Here is a 23,745-nt window from a genome sequence, read left to right on the forward strand (position 1 = left end):
AGCCCCAATAGTTCACTCTCATTGTCCCGAACTGAACCATCACATGATTTGCATATTGTGAGTACTGTACTGTACTGTATCCATTCGGCGCCTGCGCTACTTCCTTAAAGCCGACGTCACACCCCAGCATGGCGGTCAAGGTGACTCCGTCACTACTTCTTGTCACATATTAACTTTAAAAGATGCTTGAGCGAGCGTGTGTATTCCGCTGTCGTCCACGGGGGCTGTGGAGCGTTCAGGGCGTGTGTCAGAAATGTGGCGGACCCCCTTCAAATGCGACTTTGCTCCGGCGCGAAGCATCGCGGCCGCTGCCGCCGCCCGCCTCCAGCAGACGTCTTGACGCGGCTGTCATTTTTACTCCCAAGTCGAAATTTCGTCGCTTAGTCCGGCTAGCTCTCGCCTGGAGGGTTGCGTTGGCACTGCGGGGATGTTTTGAATCGGTTACGCCGTGTCGGCTTCGCTAAAATCCGAGCTAATCATTGGGGCAAAAAGTTCATGAATGAGCCAGCCAACCGGTTGAACCACTTGAAGATGCAGCACGATAATGGCTGAAAATGGGCTTGTGTGTTACAGGTGCAAATGACAAAAAGAGCCGACCCCCATGAGTTAAAGGCAGTTTTTCTCAAGGTAAGACCGTTTTTTGTGGTTTGCTGAAGCTGCATACTATCTTCTGTGATGTGGGGCACATAGTTTGCTTAAATGTCAGCTACATGCTTTGACTAATTTTGAAACTCTTTCAACAATGTTTGAATACATGTTCAATTGAAAAGCATTGTCGTTTGCTGTCAAACCAGTTTCAAGTCTAACATCACTGATGTCATTTGAGTTGACTATAATTAATTTATACCACAGGTGTCAAACTCAAGGCCCGGGGGCCAGATACGGCCCGCCACATCATTTTATTTGGCCCGCGAAGACAAATTGTGCATCAAATTTGTGTGTCATTACTAGAATTGCAAATTGTCTTCACTTTTAATCATATATTTTTTTTTATATTTGACCAGTTTTTACTCATCTGATTAGAAAACAAGTTATTTGTCAGTTTGTTTTGTAGCTTTGACTGTATATAATATGAGGTGCTCATACATTGATTTGGGTTGACAGTCATAATGGCCCTCCGAAAGAAGCTATGACAACAATGCGGCCCGTGAAAAAAATGAGTTTGACACCCCTGATTTATACCGTGGCAGAAATTGTGAAATTGCTTTAATCTATTCAAGCAGCAATCAATCGAAGAAAGAATAGTTACACTGTATGAACATAACTAGAGAGGACATCGACAATTAAAGGGTTTAATAAACTGTAATTACCTTTAAGAGGTATGGCCAAGTAAATAGAATTTTCCCCTAATCTGATTGGCTGTATTGGATTACATTGAATATTTTTGGGGAGCGCTAGAGGCTCAAATGGAAATGCCATTAAACCATATTAATGTCATTTGCATTCTTTCTGCCGGAAAGATGATTTGAGCTCTGACTGTAAAGCTGAAGGTGAATTGAGGTGAGCTGAAGGTGGATTGAGAGTCTTTCCTAAAATGATTGTTTAATTTGAAATCTGAAGTCATATAAAACTGTGGCATGCAAAAATGTAGGTCAACAAAGGGATTTGATGGCAAAACATAATATCTGTTAAAAGTGAATAAAAATGGCAAATTTCTATCATAAATTTGAAAGAACAAACCTTTGTCGATAGAAAGGAAGTAGACACATTTTATTTGCTTTAGTGGGCCACATAAATCGATACAGCGGGCCTTGATTTTTAACACGTTTGTTAGTATGTCTGCTTGATACGCAAACACATACACAGCAGTTTTGGAGTGTGAACTTCCTAAAAGTCTCAACAAGGTCTTCACTCTGCTATAAGAGGCCTGCCTGTGTAATTTGTGATGCACATTCAGGTGGAAGAGTTAATTACCGCCAGCTCTTTCTGACTGCCTGTATAATTTGATTAAGAACTACTCGAGGCCTACTGTGCAGCTGAATAGAAACACAATCATAAAGCGATGAATAAAAAAAAGGCAGCGCCGCAATAAATTGCCGGGAATGAATATTTTCACTTGATGCGTTAATTCGTTGCACTGAAATCGATGGGAGCAATGAAAACACTTGGCGTGAAGCGCTCCACCCTGGCTGTTTCTGTTTATCTTCCAGCCCTCTCTGTCTTTCTTGGCTCCGCTTTGCAATCCGGGAGTCTTTTTGCCGTGCCAGTTCATGCGGTGCTTGTGTTCCCTCCGCTATCTCTGCTCCAAATTGAAACCCAACTCCGCGTCTAAAATGGACTGGAAGTCTTAAGAGGGTGTTCGTGGTCTTAAGTTTAGAACAGTGCAGTGCTGGCGTATTTTTGCTTCAGAGTGTTGAAGGACAACATGGCCGTAACGCTAATGCCCCATGTTGAGGGTTTTATTCAATAAACATTTTCATCTGCTAATCAAGTCCTGCTCTCTTAGTTCCTCTCAATCTTTCATTTTGGTCTTCTAAAGAAACATTGGGCAAATGGATGCCTGGCCCTTTTTTGTTCCAACCTGACTATGACATAGAACACCAAGACATGTGAAGACATGCTATGGGATTCTACAAGAACTTGCAACCCCTGATATGGATCCAATCATTTTCTTTATTGCTTATCCCGACTTATCCTCTGCAAAGGAAGGCCAACCTTTGCTGTCAAATTTAGCAAAGCCCACGTAGGAATGCACTCCAGAACCTCCTCCGAATTCCTTCAGCAAAGCCTTCGAATCCTGCGCAGTGCTGCTAAACATACAAGTTTATTTTGTCAACAGACATCTCAATTCCGCATCCTCAAGCTTTCCGCATGCAAAAACGGCAAACAATCAATACGCTGGAAAACGTCATTTGTAGCCTGACCCAAACATGAACTATCGGCACCGTAGACATACAGTCGATTGTATTTTTAGAAATCAAACAGCTGATCCCTTGACCTTTAAATGTTTTGTGGCTTGACTAACTCGGTCACACTCTGGTAAGGACAAATGAGCACAAATCACTCACCCTTTTTATAAAAAAAAAAAAAAGAATGAAAACAAACCGCTTTATCTTGCGTTTTCATCCAAGCTGTGCTGGAAAAGATGATTCAGTATTTTTGGGATAGCTACTTTAAATGCTCTGGTGCTTTTGTTTGCAGTATGCCAGCGCTGTGGAGGATGGCGAGCATTACATGACCCCCAACGACTTTGTGCAGCGTTACCTCGCTCTCCAAACACAGCCCCAACATAATCCCAAAACCGTGGACCTGATCGCCGGAGTGGCTGATACCACCAAAGATGGGTAAGTGGCATCCTCCCATCATATTTTATAGAAAGACAGTTCGCGCTCGGATGGAAGTCATGTGACGGCCGAGCTGCTTGCTAAGTGTGTGAAGTGCGTGAACTTTGTCGCGACAGGTTGATCTCATTCCAGGAGTTTTTGGCCTTTGAATCGGTTCTATGCGCCCCGGACGCCCTGTTCATTGTTGCTTTCCAGCTCTTTGATAAAACTGGCACTGGGGACATTTCTTTTGGTATGTACATAAAGTCTGACAGGTTTGTGTGGAGGCATCGCCCGTGTCTCTTTCCAGTAATATACTAATTAGTTTGATTACTTTTCTTACACGAGACTCACGAGGATATAAAAGAATGATTAGGGAATGGTTGAGCGTAATTTGTCAGCTATTTTTCCTCAGGCCATTGAAAATTTTCAGTGCGCAGAAGGCAATGCTACATTGGGTGGGGGAATTTCCAAAACGGTCATGCCCTTGGGAAATATTGATAAATAAATCATTTTTATTTTTATCTATTTTATTTATCCATTCCACAGTCAAACGGTTACATTTTAAAAATGGTACATGACTGTATTTGCCTCCCCTGGTTAGCACCTGGGCACAAATGATTCCTCTGATACTGGCGTTTCACACTTTCAGCAAATGTACGTGACATCTTCAGCCAGACGGCAGTCCATCATCACATTCCCTTCAACTGGGACTGCGAGTTCATCAGGCTACACTTTGGCCATGACAGAAGCAAGAAGCTCAGCTACACAGAATTCACCCAGTTTCTACAGGTCACATTTTTCTCTTTCTCTCTCTCTATCCAGCCGTGTATCAAAAACTGCACTTTTTTTGTCGGGGCGCAAGGAACTGAATTATTCCGTTTTTTTTTTTTTTTTTGGCTGTTTGTGTAATAGCGAGGATTTACTGTAAACTGACATTCAGTTGTTTTTGTTGTCGCTAGACGGTGACGCAAGCGCTTAAATGCCATGCCCTATTCCACTACTTTTCAGGATGTTTTTAAAGTTCATATCATCATTCTCGAGATGATTTATTTTATTTTCACAACAGAAATGGATAGCCGTAACTCTGGAAAAGTCAATTATGTGTCGACAGAAAATTCAGGTTATCAAATATTTATTGAGCGGCAGTGGCGCTTCCGTGGGCCCTCCCGCACTGATGCCGACTTTGGGGCCAGGCCAAGGCAGGGAGGAACCACATCAGAACGTGACTGGCGAGAACTTTGCGGTTAATCACACTTGATCCGCCCCCTTATTTATTTTCCAACTTACCTTCTGATATCAATCTCGCCTCTCTACCGCTGCCTTGTGGCCGTGGCAATTTTGCACAAAATAACCAATTTGTGAGGCATCCTGTCTCAATAATCATCAAACATTGATGGAAGAATTATTGAACCACAAAGCACTGATTAGGTAATGAGAAGCGGTGCAAAAAAAGGAAGTAACAGCTGGCTGGATATTGCGCGATGCTCGGGTTACATGAGCTTTGACAGCGGACATTGGCCCGGGCTCGGCCTTCCTCTGCATCCCTTTCTGATTGCATGCTTGTCATATTGAATCATTTCCCCCGCGCGCGCACACCGCCAGTCGTCTCAGTAAGCGTTCCTCTCTCTTCCGGGATCAGGCTTGCCTGGACATGGTTTCCATTAGTCAATCACGAGATGTGGTGATTACCAAAGCCAGTGTCTCTCACTGTCACATCAGATGACTTTTACGTCTGACATTATCACGCTTTTCTTCTTCAAGGTTCCATTTCACAGCTCACTTATTGCACCTTGTTCCTCATCACAAGAACCTGCTCTCTCCGGTCACCTTTTTGTCAACGTGACCCAACTCGCTGTCTTCTCTCCATTGCTGTAGGAGCTGCAGCTGGAGCACGCCCGCCAGGCGTTCGCCCAGAAAGACAAAGGGAAAAGTGGCACCATCACGGCTTTGGACTTCAGCGACATCATGGCCACCATCAGGCATCACATGCTGACTCCATTTGTGGAGGAGAATCTGGTTTCTGTGAGTTAGGGAAAATCTTGTGTAGAGAGGTCCTGAACCACCAGGTCCGCACAGTCGTTGAAGATGGTTATGATCGTGAATTGCCAGTTCAAAAAAATACTTTCTCTTGCCTCTGATCTCTTTTGCTGTTCCTCCAGGCGGCTGGAGGCAGCACCTCCCACATGGTGAGCTTCTCCTACTTCAACGCCTTTAACGCCCTGCTCAACAACATGGAGCTGATCCGCAAGATTTACAGCACCCTCGTCAACACATACAAAGACAAGCTGGTAACCAAAGGTAGTCCCCATCCCACTCGCCACCTCACCACCGACAGACGGCATCGTCGCGACTGAATAATACTGATCAGCATGGATTTTTGTTGTGTAGCTGTTTGATCATGTTTAACTGTCTTGACAGAATGGTGTGAGTGACCACACAGGGAACATTTTCTGTAGCACTAAATTACTAAGGTAAATGAAATCGTTGAACGTGGTAATCAGAGCACTTCCCCTACATGTAGATCTGTGTAACTGATAGTCGTGCTGTCAGCCACCATTTACTCCTTAGTGTTTCCTGTTAAGATACTCCAGTTCTGTCCCCTACCACCCCTTCTTGTAGTATTTGCAAATAATTGAGTCGGAATCGCTTGAGCTTTCTGTAACTTGCGCTTTTCAGTCCCAGGAAAAAATGTCACTCATGGAATAAAATCTCACATTCCTTTAAAAAGTAATGAGATGCTTTTTGTCGGGACTGCGTGAAAAAAAACGTAGATCAACAAATCGATTTAGAGCTATGGTTTCCTAAAAAGGCATGTTTAATTAATATATACTGTACCTTTCATTTATCGTATTTGCAAATACTATCCAGTACATAAACAGAAATGCTTTGATGCCTTAAACGATTGTCAATGAGACCCCTTTTCTCTTTTTCTCATTTTAGAGGAGTTTGCCCACGCTGCCAATAAGTTTGGTCAGATCACGCCAATGGAAATCGACATCCTCTTCCAACTAGCCGGTCTCCACACTCACTCGGGGTAGGTTATGTTATTGTTGTTGTGCCACGGCAATTTGGTATGCCGTGAATTCATTTGAAACGTGTCCACTTTGTGTCGTTTGTATCAGTTCCCGAGATCTCGGCACGGGATCAGAGGGTATCTTACTTTCTTCCATTTTGACACGTTTTTGCCTAACAATTTTCCCACTGGGTAGCGTTACAATTCACCAGTTGAGCTTTAAATCACTTTTGGAATGCATGTGAAAAATTCAAACAACATTAATATTCAGTACTGCATCTGTTGCAGTTTTTCTTAATTCATCACTTTGCTCCTATACCAAATCATGACAATTTTGCGACAAAAATTAATATACCACAACCTCCAACATTGTCAATATCGGGTGTTTTTTGGCAGCACAGTTTTGTGGAGTACAGTAAATAAATGGTAGAAATGTGGCGCGGGGGGGGAGGTCCTTGGTTCACAACACGACAATGTGTGTTGTGGAAATAAAGATGAGTTGCGTCGTGGCGATCACACAATAAACAAGCCCTTAACAAATAATTTCGTCATTTTATAGCGCTATAGTTGTGTTTATAGGTTGGGAAAGGCAAAAGTTATTGCCCAATCAGTGACTCTGCATGTTGCTTTACAAGGAAAACATACAGCAAACATTTTAATGAAGAGTCTAGCCTTTTTATGGCTTGTCAGGAAAATCTTCTGGAAAATGTTACATCACAAGACAAAAGTCTGGGTTTATTTTTTTGTTTTGCTTTTTTAATTCCCTTTCCTCTTCTGCCGTTGTGTGTAAAGGCGTCTCAATCACAGTGACATCGAAAGGATAGCCCCACTGGAAGAAGGAGGCATGCCTTACCGCCTCGCCGAGGCCCAGAGACAGGTAGCCTGACCGACACCTCACGTCGCATTCCCATGTCTTTTATCTGAGCTTCTCTTCCAAGACCTCAACCTCCTTGTTGCACAGTAGCAAAAAAAAAAAAAGCCTAAAGAGGATGTTCCATAAGTGAATTAGCAGAGTGCCCACGTTTTTTCTCCCTCGCTCCTTGTGAAGTGCATTACTTAAACTCCCAGATGAAAGTAGAGCAATTACATTTATAGAAGAGGAATGGATTGTTGCACCTCTCCATGAAAGGCTCCCCTCGAACACATCCACTGCAGGCTGATAAAAGGCAAGGATTTTAGAGGCCTTTAGCGAGGTCTGCTAATGGCATGAAGGAGTTGGGGGGCGGAAAGCACGCTGGCTGAGAGAACAGCAATCTTGCCTTCACCGGATAACGTGCTTCTCTCGAGCTGCGGTCAGAACTAGCCGGCCAGCGGTGCTTCTCGGGATGTCTCAGAGGTCTGGAATTTGATTCCTCCGGGGTGATGCTACCATCCCAAGGCCTGCCCTTAGCGGAAATACGCTAATTGTTTGAAACCTTTGATCAAGTCCTGAATCTTGATAGCATGCAACTCCGCATCTGGCAGGGAGGGGAGGGGGGAGCAATGTGTTGTGCTCATGTCTGGCAGAAGTTACATACACACATATGCACACACACACACACACACACACACACACACACACACACACACACACACACACACACACACACACACACACACACTTGTAGATATTTATCTGAACATGGAAAAGGCTTGTAGGGCTAATCTGTTCCCCTGCGCCGCTGCGAAAACAAAGAGGCCCCTGCTTTCAACATCAAACATGAACGCAGCCGGGCGAGCAGATAAGAAATAAATTATGCTTTGTGAAAATAAAAGCTCTTCAGCTCCTCCACATGCAGCTTCTGAGGGAAATCGCAAGGTCATGTGGTCAATCGCTAAATCCCGAATGGGACTGTCCTACCTACACTTGACCTACTTTCAATCCACACGCGAGCTGCTTCTGTATAGTTTTTGTTTTGTTCACTGCATATTTGACCTCTGCTGTCTTTTTTCCTCTCCCTCAGCATACCCCTGATTCCTCCCGGCCCATCTGGCTCCAGGTTGCGGAGTCTGCCTACAGGTTTACTCTGGGCTCAATTGCTGGAGGTGAGTGACACGGCTGCCGCCCACGGGGGTAACTTTAGCCGGCCAGACGAGACGAGCCCGAGATTCCGGGGCCGGCCATTGTGCTGCTGCGGGGCGAGGAGCTGTGATCTGAGCCTCCCGCTTTGTGCGGCCGTACCGCTGGTGGCTCCAGGCTGTCGTCGGAGCCGGAGCTTCGGAATATCACAAATCTTCCGGAACCGAGCTCCCTGGAATCCTGTCTAATTACACTGGGAGGAATTGATACGTGGAATCTCTGACATAACTGGCCCCAAGATAGGAGCTGATTTTGTGCGTGTGTGTGCGTGTCTGTTTAAAACAATTTAAATCAGCGCAGCAGACATCATTAATCACAGGACTGGAGGAAAGCACCACGTGTTTTGGATGTTAATGAGCCACTTCTCGGCTTCACTGCTGATAGAGCTGTTTGCAAGCAGGATTTATTCCAGTGTTAGCTCCTCCCCCTTCCTGGTTGATTTATTTATTTTGAATTCAGCAGTGAGGAAAGTGCCACTGTCATGAATTGGATGAAAGTTCATACACACTCAAATACACAGAACTCTGATTATTGATTATGTCAGCTTTTTTTCTGGCCTCTGATTGGTTGGGCAGAGCCGCTCAAGTTTGAGTAGCTCAACGCATCTGTAGTGATCTGCACGGATTCATACATTTAATAATCAGCCTCTTCCGAACTCTGAAAGTCAATTAGTTCCCTAACGAAGGCCCAGGTACCGACCGCCACTGCAGCCCACGTAATTGTATACAACAAACATGTCAATACATCATCCAACATTCAGCCTAATTTGTTTGTTTTCTAGCCACCGGTGCCACAGCTGTGTATCCCATCGACCTGGTCAAGACTCGCATGCAGAACCAGCGCTCCACGGGCTCCTTGGTGGGCGAGCTCATGTACAAGAACAGCTTCGACTGTGCCAAGAAAGTACTGCGCTACGAGGGCTTCTTCGGATTCTACCGAGGTAATCAATAACCCATTATGGCTAAAATCATGTGCCGCGCAGGCAGCACATCGCAAAGGTGCTAATGTTGGCGGCGCGCTTTGCTAATTGATACCGTTGTGGCCTCCTGCTTCAGCGGGGAATAAAGCAACAGCCAGGGGTCGCGTTTTCATTTTGTCCGAGGCGAGCCCCCCCCCTTCCTCCAGAGGACAATGAGCAGCGGAGTAGCAACGGCGTGTGATCTCGTTCAAACCGGATGGCAGTAATGGCGCTGACACACAACACTCTCGCCTCGGGGCGCTTCACTTCCAAGAAGTCAAGACTGCCACCTACTACTGCCACCTACTGCTGCCCCCAACGACGCAGCTCTTTATTGCGCCCCTCCTCCTCCTCCTCACTTGATGAAGGAGACGCTGGCCTGTTTTTTTTTTTCTGTAGCGGTCACTCAGCAGCTCCTGTTCAAGTCGAGCTTGCATGATGGACGCACGATGAAATGATGCGGCAGCTCCAACCACCCAAGGCTGCGCTTTCACACAGATGCTATTCCAAAACATAAAAAAAAAAGTACATTTAAGCTTGGAAAACTGACTTTTTAACCTTACAAAAAAAACTATTTTCAAAATCTTAAAAACTTGCAACCTAAATTTCGAGGGGGGGCGGGGTCATACGTGAGCAAGAATCATTTCGCCTGTTGCTCAGCAAAGAATACGCATTCATTTGACCACCAACTCTCCTAATGACAGCTATGAATATTTTGCAGGTCTCCTCCCGCAGCTCATCGGCGTGGCCCCGGAGAAAGCCATCAAACTCACGGCAAGTCATTCCTTCAGCGCTGCTTTGGAGTGCGCCCAAAGAACTGGCTTTGAAAACACTCATGCTAGCGGGCGCACTTTGCAATCAAGACACAGCTCCAAGAGCAAATTCATGTTAATGCGCTGCTCTCAAGGTCGATATTGCGTCTCATTTCCTTTTTTTTTTTTGTTTGTTTCGCCTTCTCCCAGATGAATGATTTAGTCAGAGACAAGTTCACCCAACAAGATGGTTCCATCCCTCTGGCTGGTGAAATCCTAGCTGGTGGATGCGTAAGCACAACTTTAATATTTCGATTGACTCTGCTCTCAATACTAATAATAAATCAAAAATTGTATGTTATATTAGATTAATTTATTGCCTGTGTTTCATGAGATTCATTTGCAAAATTGTGTCTGATGGCACATTGGAGACGCACGCAGTGTTTCCTGCCATCCACTTGCTGGTTGTAGATTCTGGTAGGGAACCGGGATTGGCTGCGGAGAAGATCCCCGCAGGTTGCTAGCGGGGTCCGCGGGGTCACAACCCCTGTCAGGGTGTAATTGAAGGAGAGGCCCTGAGGGTCCCGGCCGAAGCCGGTTCTTGCTCATTTGTGATTGAGTTTGACAGCAGCATGCATAGCTGAAGCCCGCCAACACGGGCGGTAACACCACAGGATGTTTCTTGTACAAACCGTGTACAGGATACATCCCAGCTGGGGACTTCTGTCATTCATTTTACAAGGCTTCGTAGGATTTCTTTTTTTTACTCTCTGTGAAAGGCTGCCAAATGATGGCTGGCATCAGAGAAGTGAAGAAGATAAAAGCGAGGGGGTCCATCTTCAGAGCAGCGGATGCCCCCCCCCCCCTTCCACTTTAAAAATGACTAAACACACCCGGGCTTTTTTTAGATCCAAGCTCGGATGTTTACAGATAAGACCCCTGCCCTGAATGTCACCAGCGGCCGTCCTGAGGCCTGATTAGCTTTTTGGGAGGGGGTGATAAATGTGCCTGAGTCACAGGGCGCTACGCCTCAGGCTGAGCCGTCCAGGGGTGAGTCAACGCTCCCCCCCGACCTCGGAAAAGAGGGTAAAATCGGGAAGTGTGCGGGGCAAGGCCGGCTCGCCCCCGCCACAGGAGGTGCCCCGAGGGGGGGAGGCGAGAGGGCAGAGGGCCTGTGCCAGGGTCACAGCCTCCCGAGCCCCCTCACCCGGCGTCTGCTTTGACCTGACCCCTGTCGCTTCTCTATTAATGCCTGCTTTACTTCCTGTTTGCCGACGTCCATGAAAAGTGGCTTTTGTCTTGTCGTCATTTCAGAAATCCCATTAAGGGCAAACGCTTACAAATCATTAGCATCTTCACAAACTCACTTAACCGCAAAAGTTGAAAGAGTTGTAAACATTTGATCACCTTATTCACCCCTTGTTGTTTCCCACAGGCCGGAGGCTCCCAGGTGATTTTCACCAACCCTCTAGAGATTGTCAAGATCCGCCTGCAGGTGGCCGGCGAGATCACCACGGGCCCCAGGGTCAGCGCCCTCAATGTCTTACGAGAACTGGGCTTCTTTGGCCTCTACAAGGTGGGTCGGCAAACCTGGGTCGGGCTGTCTGTCACGCAAGGGCGGAAGAGGACACTCAAGACACAAAAACATCAAGCGGTGTACTGAGATAGGATGCTGATTTTTCCCCCCCCATTTTAGATAGTCACGATAAAGTGAAAATGCACATCCTCTAAATTTGACACACCACAGATGTTGTTAATACTACACAGTTGCACTTTGTTGTGAAGCATCAGAATTTCAAATGCCAACATGAAACGTAACTTGTGCTGTTTGCAATTTTCCCCAAACGGTGTTGAAAACGAGACAAGGCAGCAAACGAGTGAGGGCCTACTCCTCGCCACTCGCTGCTGCTGCGTTCCCACATTCTTGCGGCTTCCACAGCAGGCCAAGTCACGCAGTCGTACGTTGACGTCGAGCAGACAGTGTGTGGCTCCGTAAGAAAACACACACACACATAAATAGTTGGGGAAAAATGCTGACTTCCTCTTGGCAGGAGGTGCACATAGCCAGCAGAGTGTGATTGATGTCTCTGCCTTGAGGAGCTTTGGGCTCCATCATCATGAAAGTTGCCCTTAGGTGAAATGAGACAGCACCCAGACCACTAGACATCGCCAAAACAACAGCCCTCATTTTGCCCACCAAGCAATCCTGCCTGCCTGCCTGCCCGCACATATTCCAAATGTGTTTTTTAGGGTGCTAAAGCGTGCTTCCTGAGGGACATCCCCTTTTCGGCCATCTACTTCCCTGCCTACGCACACACCAAACAGATGCTTGCAGACGACACGGGAAAAGTGGGAGCGCTCCAGCTGCTCACCGCTGGAGCCATTGCAGGTATAACGAAGCACCATTTGAGGCAACCGTGTTTTTATATATGCCCGTTAGCCTGAGCACAATTTCCAAACATGGCTGCTCATGATGGCACGCTATTATGAAGAGTCAAGGCTGTCTAGCTTCAACAAAACAGCAACACCATTAATACTGAGCAGTAAATGTACAGTCAGCCCACTTACTGTTGCATTGTACGGGGTCCTTGAATGCGTCACCACTCGATTCCCGTTGCTCCCAATAAGGTGTACCGGCAGCATCGCTGGTGACCCCCGCTGATGTCATCAAGACCAGGCTGCAGGTGGCGGCCCGAGCGGGCCAGACCACATACAACGGAGTCATCGACTGCTTAAGGAAGATCCTCAAGGAGGAAGGCTTCACGGCCTTGTGGAAGGGTGCCGGAGGTCAGCCGAATTGATTTTAGTTACACCACATAGAACATTCACTTGAGTTTTTTTCTTGAAGAATTATGTGTCTTTCAGCTCGAGTCTTACGATCATCACCGCAGTTTGGAGTCACCCTGGTGACCTACGAACTCCTGCAAAGATGGTTTAAAGTCGACTTTGGTGGCCAGTAAGTATTCTCACCTTTTAGGGCTGAACAATTAATTGGAAAAATAATGGCATATTGTTCAGCCATTCGCAAAGCAACTCAACCCTAATAAAACTCCCTCCTGTAGCCAGCCGCAGGGATCGGAGCCCACCCTCGCCCCTAAATTGGAGGACCTTCCTCCGGTCAGTGCCGACCACGTGGGCGGATATCGTCTGGCGGCCGCCACATTTACCGGCGTGGAGCGAAAGTTCGGCCTTCATCTGCCCAAATTTCAAGCGTCTGGCGAGGTGGTCGCCAAAGTGTAAGCACTGTGAGCTGGTACGTGGCTCCAAGAGATACCGTGAAAATGCTGCATGGGTCATAGCTTTTTTTGGTGTTTATTTTTGCAAGGCTTGCACAACTTGTACATACTGTACTTCTTTTTAGAGGAACATTATGACATTGCAAAGGATTGTTACTGAATTTTTATCGGATGCCAAAGCGCTTGGGTGATGTCGGTGCATGTGTCTGCTATGTACAGTTATCAAATTGTGTATTTTCATCCGGGGCAATCATTTTAAATGTATTTATTTTATTGGAATAAATGGTTACAAACTGTTTTTCAAAGCACTTTAAGTAAATACAGTGCAATTATCATTTAAGGAAAAAGAAACGTCATTAGCCAAAGAACTCGGCTATTCACGTTTTGCTGCAGTTGAGTTGGCGCCACCTGGTGGCATCTTCTCATCAAGGAACTGCTGATGTAAGTTGAGGAGCTTCATTGCTAAAGAGACCAGAGCCAGGTCATTTGGAGATTAGATTAATAAAATAAGACAATTGTATTGTCACTACAGGAGCCCTGAAGCACTATATTCTTCGTATTGGTTGTTAAAGACATACAAACACTGCTGAGATAGCAACAATTTTTTTTATAGATCTTTGAATCACTGAGTGTTTACAGCATAGGTGGTCATCTTATGCATGGTGGACATTCCAGTCTAAAGAGCTGCAAGGATGTTGGAAAATATAGATTTTGAACATGTCAATCATGCAGATATGAGATGAAGACAATGATGCTTACATTCTAAAGATGCGATTGCTTCGGTAACATGAAATTAAAGAAACATGGTGCAGAGAAAGAAAACATTTGGCTTGTACAGCCTGTGAGGCAGATGTCGACATGCCAGAGATAAAGACAGGATTTCATTTTCATATTTAAGGCATCTGGTTGAGAAAAAAAAAAGGTTTGGTGTTTGGCGAGTATAGCTCTGATGTTTTGACCTGTCCCAAAAAGCAGAGTGGGAAATGATCAGCTGACTCATCCTTCAATAAGGAACGCTCAAGCCGTCATCAGAGCAAGGTTCGTATTCACGATGGTCCCTGAACACTGCGCTGTGACATCACGCAGCCAGACGCTGTGCCGCCAGCTCCTCGGCATCGTCTCGGTTCTCGTTGATCTCTGCCAGCGTGCGGACAAAGCGACTCCATTCGTCATTCCGCGGAACAGCGATTTGCTGGGGAGGGGTGAAGCGAGTTTTGTCAACTTTAGGTCGCCATCCTCACATTTGACTCGAGTAAAAATCAAGCTTACTCACCTCTCCAATGTCATACACTAGGACTTGTCCGTCTGAGTCTCCCACAGCGATTTCTCTTCCAGATGGAGCCCATCGGATCTTGTTGAGAGCCGGGTTCCCATCCACAGTCACGCTAGCTGTTGGGACCTGACAAGTGTGTAAGAAAGAAAAAAAAAAGTTCACAGTTTGCCAAACTTCTGCTTATCGTCAAGTGTGTTGCATTCACTGCAATGTGTGATACTGTTGCACCTCCGTGTCGTTGTTGAGGTTCCACAGGTCCAAGTGGCCCACGCCATCGACGCAAGCGAACAGAGCCGGGTGAGTCGGAGACCACATGACGTCATAGACGTAGTCAGAGTTGTCCTCGAACGAGTAGAGCGGCTTGTTGTTCTGCAAACCCGATAACGTGTCGTTAGATTCGTACGACATTTACCTGTTGCCATATTGCATCGCATCAACGGCCACGTCTTACCTTAGTGCTCCACAATTTGACGGTCCAGTCGAAAGAGGAGGTCACAAAGAGATGGGAGAAGTCCAGCGGCCCAGCGGCCGTGTGGCAGTCGATTCCCGTGATTGGTCCGTGGTGGCCCTCAAACATCTCGCTGATGCCTGCTTTGCTGTGGAGCACGCAGAAAGACGGTAACCTTGAGTTTATTTTGGATTGAGATACAAGCCCAAGGATCATTCCAGAGGTACGACTGTATTCAACACCTTCGAATGACTCCCCTCCACCACGCACTGTTATCCAAATGAAGCTCAGATAATTAACACCGAGTGGTAAATACTCAGCGTGAGTGATGCTTATGCATTATTAAACTGCAATGACGGTATCATACTTTTGCAAATGAGGTGGAAAATGATCGGGCCTATTACAGAGGTGAATCCGTGAGCCGAGTAGCGATCGTCTGCCGGGCTACTGCAGGACATTTCAATTATTTGGTCCCGGGCTAATTCGCATCTCAGCGGGGGGTTGAGATTTGAGCCGCATTTGCAGGGGTGGGGGGGGATCATCCGGCATGAGCGCAGCTGTTTAACGACAACGGCTCTGGATGAGCTGCAGGTTAAATCCTCCCTGGGACGCCAGGCTGTTAAAATGACTCTGCGTTTAAAAGGGAAAAACTGATTCACCTCCTTGTTAATGTTGAACGAGCTTTATGTGGTCAACTGACAGGCGGAGAAGAAAAACATGGCCAGTAAAAAAACAGCTCGAGGGAGTTTTGCATTGCTGGGATGTCTGAGTGTTTCTTTTTTGGAGGCCGGTGGACTCACCTCCCGTGACGACACGACATGTAGACGGAGCCGTCCTCGCTGCCCACCACGAAATTGTTGACGTCTCCCAACGGGAAGGACATGGAGGTGACGGCTACGGCTTTGGATTGCTTGAACACCAGCTCCATGCTGTCCTGTGTGGGGAAGGTGGGGCTTTGTCAAAACACACTCAGCCAAACACAAATGTATAAATTCCACTCATTGCAGTTGAAACCTGTGGCTGAGAGAGCATGTCCAGGCTCCAGGAGCACATCTTGCCATCGGTGGAGATGCTAATCAAGTTGTTGGCGTTCTGGGTGCCGACCACATTGACGCAGTAGACCGGGTGCTGGACAAACAGCGACGTTAGAAAATCACTTATAGAAGGAAGGTAAGAACAGCTTAAAAAGCTAGCTACCGTATGCGCGGCAGCAGATAGGGGCGTCCTCTGCACCGGAGTCCTTTTGTTGCTCCTGTTGTCCCACAGAACAATTTGGCCCGAGTATGTGCCCCCGACGACCACGTTGGGGTGGAACTTGGCGAAGGAGGCGGACATAACGGCAGACTGTCAGAAAGAGGAGCAAAAAGATTAGAGATTACACAAATCCATAACTGTTCAGACGGTCCAAGTGCGTTCAGTACCTGACAGTGGAAGACGTACTCCGGTGTAGTCTTCTTGTACTTCATGTTCCACACTAAAGCCACGCCGTCTGGCTCATGAGGAGCGTCCATGTTGTTGTTGTAGGAGGCAACTAGAAGTTCGGGGTACTAGAAAAAAAAAATAAAAATCAGTCAGAATGACAGTGGCTGAAGACTGGTGGGGGGTGAGGTATCCCATTAATCTTTTGTCGCCTTGAATAATCAACGCGGAATGCAGAGCTTGTCTGCACAATTACAAATCGGAAGGGCATGGATTTTCCCACTGGGCAGGTAAATAGCGTGAAAAAAAAAAAAAACAGCTGGCATTCAATCAGTGTCACAAGTCATTGCGGAATCACGCATGAAATAACTCTGGACGCCAAAGGAAACAAATCATTACGCTCTTTGACTAAGTGACAATTTGGGTGGGACCTTAAACTTTCATTCCTGAGGGACTTGCAAAGTAAACGCTGTCAAACTCCAGCTATGTAATCATAAAACATGACGGCTGAGAAAAGTTAACAGCCAATTAGCCGCGGCTTTGTACACGAACTTCTGTTTGGGTAGACAAAGTGATGTTGGATACTATGTGGACAAAAACATAAATAAGGAGAGACCTGAGGCGACCAATCCAGACACGTGACAACGCGATGCTTGGACCAGCGTTCATCTGTGAATTGTCTGTTGAGCGAAAGTTTTGTTCCGCCCTGAATTTCACTGTGGAAAAAAAAAAAAGATGACAATACAGCATGTCCATGAAATTTCGACTGGGAAGCTCAACGTGAGTCAATTGTTAGGATGCGATGATTACCCCTCCTTCTCTTCCAGGTCGCGGCCGCTGTAGTCGAAGAAGAGGTCCACGTGCTCCGACAGAGCTCGCTCGATGATGCGAGTGCTATGGTCGAAGAAATTCACAAACTCCTCCGAGTGCAAAATCTGCAGTTTCTCCTCCTCGGTCAGTTCATGGAGGGTCACTGGGGGAGGGGAAGGGGATTTTGGTGAAAATGTTTTGATTGATTATTGTGTGACGTCACCGTTGCTTGATTACCTTCTTCTTCCTCGTTGAGGTCGGGCTTCTCGATCGGTGTCTCGACGACAGTCTGCGGCGGAGCGACTTCTTCCTCCTCCTCCTCATCTGCCAAACAGTAAGTCCATTTTAAAAGCAGATTTCTGCAGCCTGATTCATAAAATAGTATAATCACATTCCTTTCATGAATGCAGCATGTTTTATAATAATGTAGGCCCTGATTATACACAAACACTCGAAAGGGAGAACAAAGTCTGACACCAATTTTCACCTGTCTTTCACATGCCCTATTCTCTTCTTTCAATAAAAAGCTTCTCCCGGTGATTATGGCCAACGCAAAAGACTTTTGGTATCTCTGCCTTGCATTTGTTAGGCCTGTCAAGCTCGACGTCGCTTTTCAAAGGGATGCTGCGTCTCAAAAGCGGCGAGGTTGTCATTTGTGTTCGACGGACACGGCGCAGCGGGTGTCTTGTTGTCGCAGGCGGCCCGTTTTTTTTTTTTTTTTTTTTCCCCCGCTAGCTGTTAATGAGACTCATTCAAAGGCGATCCGAGTTGTCAGTGTAGCCGCTCGCTTCTGTGTCCCGGAAACTAGTTGGCCCCTTCTAGCAGGTGCCCGAGCTCCATCCCATTGGTCGGAGCAGATGACGGCACGGTGCAAAGGCAGATGGCCACGTCTGGATTGTCTGAGGTTCTTCAGAGGTGGCACGGTGATGATGGGCACAGAGGTTTTCCGCTCTGCTGCTTCGAGACAAGCCCCCCTCCCGCCCTGTGTAATTACCGACCTAGCAGGAGGTCCTGAAACTTCTATTCAAGCTCAGATAATGTACAACAAACTACAGGCCGGAGCAGCTGGGAAACTGCTCACTAGCTTCTTTCAAAGCACATCTCCTAAAGACGCTATACCGCCCGAGTTTTGAAAAAATAATAGCCGGTTCTTGTAAGGATTTATCTTGGGCTTACGGCTAATGTAAGACAACGGCACGGCACGGCAAGATTTCCTTCCCGTCGAGATCATCTAAATGATAATGTCATCCGTCACTTTGCCTATGAAGTGATTTATCCCCTTTACGGAGAGAAGAAACACTTTCGGGAAGAACGTTATTGAGCACGCTGATGAGTTTATCGCTTTGAAGACCCCGTGTCGTTTCAAGGTACGGACGGGCCATATGCTTTTGCGAGCAACGGGAGAAGGTTCAAATGTTTTCTTTCAAGGGCCTCAATCAGGCTTGGGGGGGAAAACAGTAATCACCCGGCCGCACTCGTCAGCCCTGACGAGGCGAGCCGGCCGCGGCAATCAACCTGCCAGGCATTAGGAGCGGATAGACAATCTGAAAATAAAGGGTATAATGCACCTGCCAGCCAAAATGGCCATTTGGAGAAAAGCTAGAGATCCCGGTGACCCCGCTGGGGAGGGTGGGAGTGCCTAGTGAGGGAAAGCGGGAGGGGGGTTACATTTAACGAAATTCACCCGGGTCTTCGACGTCCTATATAGCAACACCTCCTTTAAAAAAAGGAGCCTATTACGCCTTTTGCGCCATTTAAGAAATAAAAAAAAAAAGCTTTTGGGGGAGCGAGTGCAAAGATGGTCTTGTGTGAAGGCAAACACGGCCAGTGATGTTCACGAATACAACGAAACGACCTTTGCCCCGGGGAGCCGCAGGTGTTTTCCTCTTCCTCGGCACAAAAGTCTGAAAGCGACGGCGCGCGCGAGCCGCTTTGCAAAGACAGCGGGCTTGTTACGTTGCAACCTTTTGCCATCCAGGCTAATCAGCCAAAGACGCAGTGGGGAAGATCATTTCTTGTCTCCACAAATAAGAAGCTTTAAACAGCCCTTTTCTCACTTTAGACAAAAGACGCTGATTAATCCTTTCAAAAGACATTGCAACATTTACAGATCAGGAAAAAAAAGCCAGTGCAAATTACACAACAGAAAAAAGCCAATTGGTCGGATAATACGGGCATTAAAAAATAAAAATATTTATTGTGGCTTGAAACTAATCAGAACTAATCAGGAAAAAAAACAGTTTAGGGTCAGGTAGAGACTTTTATGTATCTAAAAAGCCCTGTCCCAAAACTTCTGCTCAACATGGAGCATGTTCATTGATAAAAAAGTAGCAATTATGTGCACAACCACCAATAGGTAAATCATAACGACCCTCCAAAGCGAGAACCTACCCACATCTCTTCACACAATAGGTATTTAACCACTAAGTGCATAAAAGGCAACTAAATTCTAAAGTGGCACTTGAGCTGAGAAAGCCACAAAGGGCTTTTGTGAGTTGAAGTTGTGACCTTGCTCGGAATCTAGAGTGATTAAAACAATCCCATTCCATTAAACGCCGGATTGACTAAACCGCTGCGCGTACTTCTAAGCGCGACAAGTCTTTTGTAGCTCTGCGCCGGAGCGCCCACCCTGCGCCGCCACCCCATTAGCACCTCACACTCCAGCGTGACATCGTCATCGGTAATTACAGCCTCTCGTTAAGGAACGGATCCCCAATTCTGCTTATTGTGAACCACTCCGGCCATCGACAGGCAATCAAATATGCGTTTAGGAAACTGGAGGTGTTAAAATTAGGGAATTTTTTAAAATCAGATAGAGATGAAGCAGCCTTCATTGAAAAGATTATAATCCCTGGAAAGTTTGTAAATTAAGCACAGCACTAGCTAGCTAGCTAATCGATAATTGTTGAGGGGCGGGGCAACACGTGCAGGCTTTGTTTTAGCCACGCCCCATGATAAAAAATTTTTTTAAAAAACGCACACACGGTGTCACCAAATGTGTTTTGTTACGTGCGGTGGAGAAACAAGACAGGGAAGCGAGGGACTTGATGAAATGATTACACGGCGGCTGCGAGGCGAAGCGGGATTCAAAGCTGCTCGAATCCATCTTTGTTTAACAATGTTTTACAATAGCCATAAAGAGTGATGTGAATTATTCTTCTGCTGAGGGATTTTTTATTTTATTAATTTGGATCTTTTTCTCTTGCTGGGTCAGCGCAGAGTTTTCTACATAACTCTTGACCCAACAGCCCTTCCATGATGTTTAAAATCCTAAGCAGGCTTTCAAGGACGGCGAAATGGATGCGTTCAATGATGCAAGTGAATCAAGTAGACAAGCATAATGACAGACTTGCGCCAGACGGTGAATTTGTAAGAGCTTGGAGATAGTTGGGACATCTCGAAATGGACGAGAGAGTGGGGGATTTTTTTTTCCTGTACTTTCATCTTAGGGCTAGCTCACAATCACTTCCGGAACATTCGTTGACTCGGGTCTTACGGGTTGGTCTAAAAATATTCTGAAATCATTATTTTTATTTTTTCTTTCTGATGTAGTAATATACTATGTCTAATTTTGCTAACACGGCTCCAACTTTACCTGCTGGGAAAGGTATGTTATTAGCATAACATAGCTAGCGCAAAGCGGTATCGGTGTCATAGTATCGGAGCATTTGTGCATCAATCGTTTTTTAATGTTCTCAATTTATTTCTGATCGCTTCAAAAGAAATCTACAGGTTGTTTAAAAATCGCCTTACCTTCTTTTTGCTGTGTCATGACAGGTGTCTGGGTCTCTTTTGTATAAGACACAGTCTCCCGTGGAGGGAAGTCCACCTGAGTGACTTTGGCCATTCCAAGTTTGGAAGCCCCCCGCCTAGAAGCAGAAAACCACTCAAACCACTACACAAGCAACAGTCGACAATTTCAACTCCTTACCAGAAAAATCTCGGATGGAATGGCAAGTGGCTCAGATTAGGTTTACAAAACCAATGTTAACATATCTTGCGCATGCAAAACGTGAGTCGTGACAAGTAATCATGCCGTAGATTGAGAGAAGGGAAAATGACCAGGAAAGGAGAGAAGAGAGTGTCCAGTACCCCAGCTCAGAATCAGAATGAAGTTGAAGAGTAGACGGGTCAGAGTCCCAGTGTAGAGTCCTGGTTAGTGTCACAGCAACAAGGCGGCATTAGTGAGACGCACGACCCAGCGCAAACCAGGAGAGGAAACAAAGTTAGCAAAACATGCATATTTACAAAGGAAGGATTGGGGAGACACCAAAGTACATTCATATAGGGAAAAAGTCTGTAAATATTTGTCGTTTCTGAACTTCTGGTTCTGGATACAACTTTAGTTCTTTCTTAGTAACGGAGGGGTTGTAATTTGATCTTTTTCATCTTGCTTGAAAATTCAATTACACTTCCTCATTGATTGACTTTGAGGTGTGAACGCTCCCACATCTGAATATCTGAATAAAAAAAAAAAAAAAAAAAAAAAAAAAAAAAAAAAAAAAAGGAGCACTTCCGATGTGACACAAAGTGTTAACGTGCATCCAAGCTGAGCCTCAGGGAGAAAACATGACCTCCATGTGTGTAGGAAATGGCCGTGCCGGGTGAGGGAAATGAGTCAACGCGTTAAAGGGGGTCGGAGGGGAGGGGGGCTCCTTGGGTCTGATGGGACGAGCTTGAATTTCAGCCTAGGGAAGGAGCTCTAATTAGAGGTTAAGAAGTCCCCCAGGCATCACAACAGCCTGTTTTATTGTTAATTCCTAAATCAACCGCATGTAAATCTAATAAATGAGCAAACGGCTGGAATAAATTTCTTGTACTGTACCTTGGTCCCGGAGCTCCATCCGAGTCCTGGCTCCCCGTCTCGCTTAAGGTGTCTGCCGATTTGGCAGTTGGAGACGTTGGAGGAGCGGCTACAGAAAGAAATAAACACAAAAAGATATTTCTGTAACATGATGGTGGCCACAATAGTATTGTGTTGATGCAGTTGTACTACTAATACAAACTTGGTTTCCAAATACGGCCAGGAACTTGGACGTGCTAATTTAAGTCAAATATTTTTTAAATAAATGCCGTGATATCAGAATGAATAATAAAACAAGATTATAATTTGTGTTTTATAAACTATACTATAACTTAGTGGGACGTTTTGTTTAATAGAGCTCTACTGCCCCCTGCTGTTCGCAAAGCGACAAGGATCTGTTAGCATATACTGGGGGAAAAACATTAGTTGAACTGACTGAAAGTGAGACTGATTTTGCATTACAAGAATGAAATTGGAAGTATTAACTAGATAAGCCACATACCGACAGAAACATCTGAGGCGATGCCAAAACTTTGTAGCAGGGCATCGGCTTCATTGCGCTTCTTCTCCAAGTCAGACTCTTCAGGGTGAACGGCAGTATCTTTCAGTTGATCTGCCTATTTTACAGTGGGAAAAAAAGATGTCACCAATTCAAGAGAATATTGTGTCAAATTTACTAACCTCCTTTTTCTTGCGTTCCTCTTCCTTTCTTTTCTTTTCCTCTCTGATTTGGGCCAAGCGTTGCTTCTTTCTTTCAAGCTCCGCTTTTAGTTCGCTTTTGTCAGACATGATGCTGCAGCTTCATAGCATAAGAGAGAAAAAAATAAATAAATGCTGAGTGGATAGTATCAGCACATAGATTTCAGATCATATTTTTTCAATGTGGTACACTTGTAGAACAGAGATTTTAATCAACGCAGCTTCTCTTATTCTGTTCCTATTGGATCTCATTGTATTGTGCAGATTCTTGAAAAAATACATGCTTTGAAACTATTTCTATTTAACAGAAAACTCAAGACCAGACAATTCCGGAGGACAGCTATGATTAAAGCCCCACCCTGTGCAATCGGTAACTACAATTTGACCCCTACGAGACTCTTTGTCAAAAAGGAAACTGGTTTTCATTTGATTGTGCAGATACGCGTATTTCTACTTGTTAAAATCATAAGTTCGATCAAATATTGGGATCCCAGCTTCGCTTCGATTCAGCTTCAACTTGAACTCTCTCCACTACAGCTACTGTTAGCATTCCCTGCTAAGACCGGATAATTTGCTGTCATAACTTTGTGTATACAACGCGTACTGTAGCACAACATACATACACATGTCAGACTAGAAGTTTGTCGTTTAATTAAAACGAGATCTTGCAGAATCCAGCGATTATCGAATTAGCAATTAGCATTGACAGCTATCTAGGTCCGCAGGGCTGTCATGCGCTCACCGATCAAATGATCGGCGGCTAAATGAAGCCTCAGAGCCAACTCAAACTATAAAATTAAGCTAAATTTAACAAGTACTTGCTACTACAACTCGAGTAGAAACATTTGGTACCATACGAACCTTTTACTCCGTTCGGGGCTGGTGGATCTTTACCAAAAAGCAAAACAATCCAATTTCATGCCACGTACGGCAAACGCGAAGGGACAAAACAGACGACTATTATAATACACAGTAAAGAGAGTCACACTAGAATCTGCAACTATTTAT

General features: G+C 45.6%; 2 protein-coding genes across 3 annotated transcripts; one reads left to right on the forward strand and one right to left on the reverse strand.

Annotated features, from left to right (window-relative positions):
- The first annotated feature begins 11 nt into the window (after positions 1 to 11).
- On the forward strand, positions 12 to 13,582 carry LOC119115655 (calcium-binding mitochondrial carrier protein Aralar1-like). Its single transcript, XM_037240436.1, has 18 exons — positions 12 to 140; positions 574 to 627; positions 3,142 to 3,284; positions 3,401 to 3,516; positions 3,916 to 4,055; positions 5,142 to 5,288; positions 5,426 to 5,564; positions 6,207 to 6,300; positions 7,072 to 7,156; positions 8,223 to 8,304; positions 9,120 to 9,278; positions 10,018 to 10,070; positions 10,259 to 10,339; positions 11,484 to 11,624; positions 12,299 to 12,437; positions 12,677 to 12,835; positions 12,914 to 13,004; positions 13,111 to 13,582. The coding sequence occupies exons 1-18, from the start codon at positions 129 to 131 to the stop codon at positions 13,286 to 13,288; spliced, it is 2,013 nt and encodes a 670-aa protein (XP_037096331.1). The 5' UTR covers positions 12 to 128; the 3' UTR covers positions 13,289 to 13,582.
- A 289-nt stretch (positions 13,583 to 13,871) lies between these two features.
- On the reverse strand, positions 13,872 to 23,681 carry LOC119115659 (dynein, cytoplasmic 1, intermediate chain 2a-like). Of its 2 annotated transcripts, XM_037240440.1 has the most exons (17): positions 23,599 to 23,681; positions 22,720 to 22,837; positions 22,541 to 22,655; positions 22,060 to 22,147; positions 21,327 to 21,386; positions 20,988 to 21,103; positions 17,472 to 17,558; positions 17,235 to 17,397; positions 17,041 to 17,140; positions 16,427 to 16,552; positions 16,203 to 16,349; positions 16,020 to 16,133; positions 15,806 to 15,939; positions 15,009 to 15,153; positions 14,786 to 14,926; positions 14,558 to 14,683; positions 13,872 to 14,476 (listed from the first exon to the last, which is right to left on the reverse strand). In XM_037240440.1, exons 2-17 carry the CDS (start codon positions 22,825 to 22,827, stop codon positions 14,363 to 14,365), a joined length of 1,884 nt encoding a protein of 627 aa, XP_037096335.1. In that variant the 5' UTR covers positions 22,828 to 22,837; positions 23,599 to 23,681; the 3' UTR covers positions 13,872 to 14,362. The 2 variants fall into 2 exon arrangements, with proteins under 2 accessions (XP_037096335.1, XP_037096336.1); XM_037240441.1 differs by lacking the exon at positions 21,327 to 21,386.
- Positions 23,682 to 23,745: the final 64 nt, after the last annotated feature.

The sequence above is a fragment of the Syngnathus acus genome, chromosome 21 (assembly GCF_901709675.1).
Source record: "Syngnathus acus chromosome 21, fSynAcu1.2, whole genome shotgun sequence".
In the NCBI taxonomy this organism is placed as follows: Eukaryota; Metazoa; Chordata; class Actinopteri; order Syngnathiformes; family Syngnathidae; genus Syngnathus; species Syngnathus acus.